This window comes from Cyprinodon variegatus, unplaced genomic scaffold (genome assembly GCF_000732505.1).
Source record: "Cyprinodon variegatus isolate N-32 unplaced genomic scaffold, C_variegatus-1.0 Scaffold521, whole genome shotgun sequence".
Lineage (NCBI taxonomy): Eukaryota > Metazoa > Chordata > Actinopteri > Cyprinodontiformes > Cyprinodontidae > Cyprinodon > Cyprinodon variegatus.
In genome coordinates, this window is record NW_015150974.1 from 283,953 (window position 1) to 288,969 (window position 5,017).

Genomic DNA, 5,017 nt, shown 5'->3' on the forward strand with positions numbered 1-5,017 from the left:
GATTTTACAGAAATCTCTTCAAGGTAAAAACTCCAATGCTTAACTATGACAAGACCTACAGCCAGTTTAGCCGCTTGATTATTATGACTCTTATTATCAACGATCCAAATAAAGATGCTGCACAATTTGCAGCTTTTTCTATTTGTGTGAAACCAAGCACATTACAAAGTGTGCAGAATTTACAATTCATCATTTCTGAATTCATGCAGTGATATTCTAAAAGTGACAAACCAAAAATACTGCATATCTGCACCATATGCACCAAATGGCACATTTAATGATCAAGTGGTACATTAAATGGTCCATGTATATTTAATTTTACATTTAATTACTTAAAAGTAAATTTCTCTATTTATTTATTTCATTTTTTCCATTGCTTTTTGTTTCATTTTATCCTCCATACAAGTTAACTGCCCTTGTTTGCTTCCAGTATTGAGAATTTCAATCAGAGTGGGTGTTCTTTCTTCATTAAACTATACCTTAAATCATTTACAAATGGAATGTTCTGAACTTCCATCAATGCATTTTCTGCACCATGTTTTTTTTTTCTCACACTGTTTATATTTGATCACTGCTGCAATTTAAGAAATGGAAATGTTAATTGGAAAGCTGTACTAAACGAAATGTTTTGTTTACACTCTGTGTTTACAAAATGGCAATAAAAGTTGTCTAACTGTGTTGCCCTGCTGTGTTTTAATGACACTGCACATGTGGCAGTGAAAAATTATAATAAAACACTTGATGATATATTGAGGTTTAAAGACTCACGTTTCCTATGGCCAGTAGAGCTTTATCAAAGAACAGCATCATCCCAAAGAAGAGGAAAAACACACCAAATCCTGTCAGCCCCATCCCAATTTCTGCAGGGTTTAGGAAACAACAGGTTAGATCAAAATTACACCAATTATTGTTTAAACTATTAAAGCAGCAGACAGAAAAAAAAAAACATGAAACAAAAACATATTTTGAGCACACGGGGGTGGCATGAGTTTAACAAAACCAGATCTGATTTAAATGTTTACATTTTTCCTCCAAATTGTAAAGGTCTAAATCAGAGTGACGTAATAATCCCATCCACCAATCATGTCTTAGGTGTTAGCTTTATACATTCGGCTAAACCGGGTTAGTTAGAAGAAAGATGGGCAAAAAAACGGTTCTTACTTTGTGAATCCGTGAGTGAAATCATTTTTAAGCGCTTCCGGCGAATTGACAAAAATCACAAATTGGTCTCAGATCTAATAAAGATGATAAGCTAACTTAATTATTGCTACGACGGCTGCAGTGCCACAAGCTCAGGCGAAGCTAGCGGGTTGTTACGCTGATACGTCAAAGCGAGCCACGTACGCTGGCACGCACTACAGCAGAGATCGTCTATATTAACAAGCTGCTTACACACAACAGGGAGTATGGAGTGTTAAATGTGACAGAATGAGCTAAATAATTACTATGAAACAAATTAATTCAATTATTATAACATGGATGAATGTACCATTCAATTGTAGAACGTACAGTAAAGACATAAATGTACCGTATACAGCCCTGTGGGAAGAGCCTTCAAAAGATGTGATGCAGGTCCAGCAGATTCCAGAACAGTTTCTTCCCCATTGCCATTAGACTGCTGAATGTTACGGAAGAGGATTAGGGCCACTGGAAAAAAAAAAAAGTTAACTGATTTTTAAATTTTATTTCAGTTTAACATGGGAAAAAAGTCAGAATTCTGAGATTAAAGTCAGAATTCTGACTTTTTTCTCAGAATTCTGACTTTTTTTCTCAGAATTCTGACTTTAATCTCAGAATTCTGACTGAATTCTGACAATAAAAAAAGTCAGAATTCTGAGATTAAAGTCAGAATTCTGAGAAAAAAAAGTCAGAATTCTGAGATTAAAGTCAGAATTCTGAGAAAAAAAAGTCAGAATTCTGAGATTAAAGTCAGAATTCTGAGAAAAAAAGTCAGAATTCTGACATTAAAGTCAGAATTCTGACTTTTTTCCCATACTATACTGAAATAAAATTTAAAAAATCAGTTAACTTTTTTTTTTTTTTTTCCAGTGGCCCTAATCCTCTTCCGTAGAATGTTGTATACAAAGGCGTAGCCAGAACATTTTTAAAAGGGTGGCCAGGCAATAACCAATGTACACTGAGGGGTGGCCGAAAGCAGATAGGCGACAGGACCTCAGGGTCAATCTACACTGTTCCAGCAGGGAAATTAACAAGCAAAACATCCATATTTTCTAAATAAAGAGAAACTATAGTTTCCTACAGCCTTTGCTAACAAGTAGATGCAAATATTTAAACATTCTTGCTTTCTAAATAAAAGGTATATTGGATAAGATTCTTTCAGTTTTGAGATCTGGGGCATAGATCTTTTCCCTCGTCATTGCTTACCTGCTTTTATCATTAAACATTCTGCATAAAATTTATATTTTCAAGCACTAATAGCTACATAAATTGTTTTTCTTTTATTAAAATTGTTATTTATCTATGATTTCACTGAAGACTCCCAGATCACTTACAGAGATACATTTTCTCTTTACCCCATATAACACAAAATCTAGTTCTGAAAAGAGCATGAAATCTGTATTTATCATCATTGATGTTAATATATTGATGTGTATAATTAACCACAAAATATTTAAATGTTTTGAATATTCCACTTGAGAGTATTACTGTTGCCACCATCTGTGTTAGAGGGAAAAAATGGTAGGGGTGGCCACAGGGTTGGCCAATGATTGGGTAAGGGTGGCCATTGCCACTCCTGGCCCCCCCCATCAAGCTCCGCCCCTGATTGTATAAAATGAGGTTTATAAAAACAAACTTGAATCTTGGAACTGTAAATCATACACAGTCGTATGTTTACATTTTATCACTGCTGCACTTTAAAAATTAAAATGTCTGAAGAGCTGTACTAAATAAAATAAAAACAAAAAAATAAGGTCTGTCTAAGTCTTTAAAAAAAAGAGTCTAAGTGCCAGTGAAGATTCTCAGTGGTCCAGATCATAGTCATTCCAAAAAAGTTTTGAAAAAAAAACAATCCACTGGACTTTTTTTTCCAAGTTTGAAGACGCTTCACTTATCATCCAGCTTTTTCAATTGGAAAAACTTTCCTGGATGCATTGTTTTTTTTTTTATCTTTTTGTTGTTGTTTTTTTTTAATAAATGTAACATTAAACAAATAAAAGCACCATATATTTGTTTCATACAGTTAAATGTACCAGTCATTTGTGAGATGTAAAATGTAATGATTAAATACATCATCAAATAATGAAATTTAATAATAATGACATTAAATAATAAGTCATTAGAAATAAATTTACGTGCCTTTAGATTTTAATATTTCACTCTGTATTTAATTATTTAATTATGTTTCTGCAGCAAATTCCTCATGAAAATATCTAAACTGTCAACTTCACCCAACAAACTCGGTAGGGAGGACTATAGCAATCCCTATAGTGCCGCTTTGTGGATTGCTTTGCATCTTATTTGTATAACATCCATATTCATCACAGCAAATCTCCTCCTTTTAAAATGCCTGCTAACGTATTATAAACAAATATGGACCAATGGATAAAGCTCATAGGTAATTCATAGTTTCATAATGAGTTTGCTGCACAGACTCAATAAAATGAAAAAATAGAGGGGCAAAATGCAAAAAAAAAGTAATTTAATTTAATTGCTTGGTGAAACATTTAATAATTTAATTTTACATTTCATAATTTAGTGGTAAATTTAATTTATTAATGGTGTATTGAATAAATAAATGGGACATTATACATTTAGTGGAACATTTATTGGTACTGTATATATAAAATTTTACATTTACATTTATTTATTTCATTCATTTTTCATTGATTTTTTGTTTCATTTTATCCCCTTTAGCCCTCCATATAGATGTAAACTTCCCTCGTTCGCTTCCCGTACAAAGAATTTCAATCAGAGTGGGTGTTCTTTATATTTTAAACTCTACCTTCAATCATTTAGAAATGGAAGCGTTTACTCGCTGAAAACTGCAGCAACAGCGAGAGCAGCTCAGTAGTTTGTTAAGGTTTAGACATGTTCTTTAAATAGACGAACTGTTTCTTAAACCCATCGCACTATGTAATGTCTGAACAGGTTAGGAAAAGCACGGCGAGAGAAGAACACTTCCGGGTTTTGACATAAACTACAACTCCCATGAATCTACTGAACCGGAAAAAACCGAAAAGTGTCACATCTGACGTGTTCAACTAACACAGGAGTTCAGTGAAACAGAAGCCCTCCTCTGAAACGCAAACCGCGGCTAACGTTCAAACATGCTACTCCCAGATATTCACCTAAATAAGTGACCCGAATAGTTTCAGAGTTGGTTCGACTGAGAGCCGCCATGGGGACTGCGTTCGCCGTGCTCCTTGTTTTTGTCGGATGTTGTAGCAATGTGGTTTTCCTGGAGCTGCTAGTGAGGTCAGTCACAAACTAAAGCCGCTGATGCATGTTTCCATCCAGGCAGAGATGCCATTAAGCATGCCCAGTTGGCATTTAATTAAAGTAGGCGTGTTTGCATGACCAAAGATAAAGGTTAAATTAATTTATGATGACTAAACATTGTGTGAAAAGGGTCTGAATGTCTGGTTTTTACTTGAATTCTGTAAAAAACTAAAATTGTTGCATCAAAAACTGACCTAAGCTGCAGTTTTAAGCAGTGGTGAGAAATGTTAACTTTCAACCAAATGAGAATAAAGCTATTGTAAACTTACATAAGTAAAATTATTAAGAAGTGAAAGGTAAACATTGAATATGCATGTGTAGTTTAAGGGAAATTAGTAGAGAAAAGTTGTAAAATGAAAGAAATATAACATGGGTTTTTAAAACATTTAAAGTCCTAGGGAAATCATGTTTAAATGTCAAATCATTGTGCCTTAAACATGTGTATAAATGCACTCTTTATCAGACCATATTGTCCTAAAATTTAAAACATTTCTATTTAAAAAAAATCCTGTCTTAAAATCTTTTTTTTTTTTTTTTTTGTTTGTTTGTTTGTTTG

General features: G+C 33.5%; 2 protein-coding genes across 2 annotated transcripts in view; one reads left to right on the plus strand and one right to left on the minus strand.

The window, feature by feature from the left end:
- LOC107095049 (vesicle transport protein GOT1B) overlaps nt 1–1,321 on the minus strand; it is a 2,647-nt gene extending 1,326 nt beyond the window's left edge. The window contains exons 1-2 of the mRNA XM_015391011.1: nt 1,162–1,321; nt 769–860 (exon numbers count right to left, since the gene is read on the minus strand). Coding sequence (XP_015246497.1) covers nt 769–860; nt 1,162–1,186 — 117 coding nt within the window. The 5' untranslated portion in view covers nt 1,187–1,321. The remainder of the gene's footprint in view (nt 1–768; nt 861–1,161) is intronic.
- Nucleotides 1,322–4,209: 2,888 nt separating this feature from the next.
- slc35b4 (solute carrier family 35 (UDP-xylose/UDP-N-acetylglucosamine transporter), member B4) overlaps nt 4,210–5,017 on the plus strand; it is a 10,123-nt gene continuing 9,315 nt past the window's right edge. Inside the window, exon 1 of the mRNA XM_015391007.1 lies at nt 4,210–4,437. Within this exon, the coding sequence (XP_015246493.1) occupies nt 4,361–4,437 (77 nt within the window). The 5' untranslated portion in view covers nt 4,210–4,360. The remainder of the gene's footprint in view (nt 4,438–5,017) is intronic.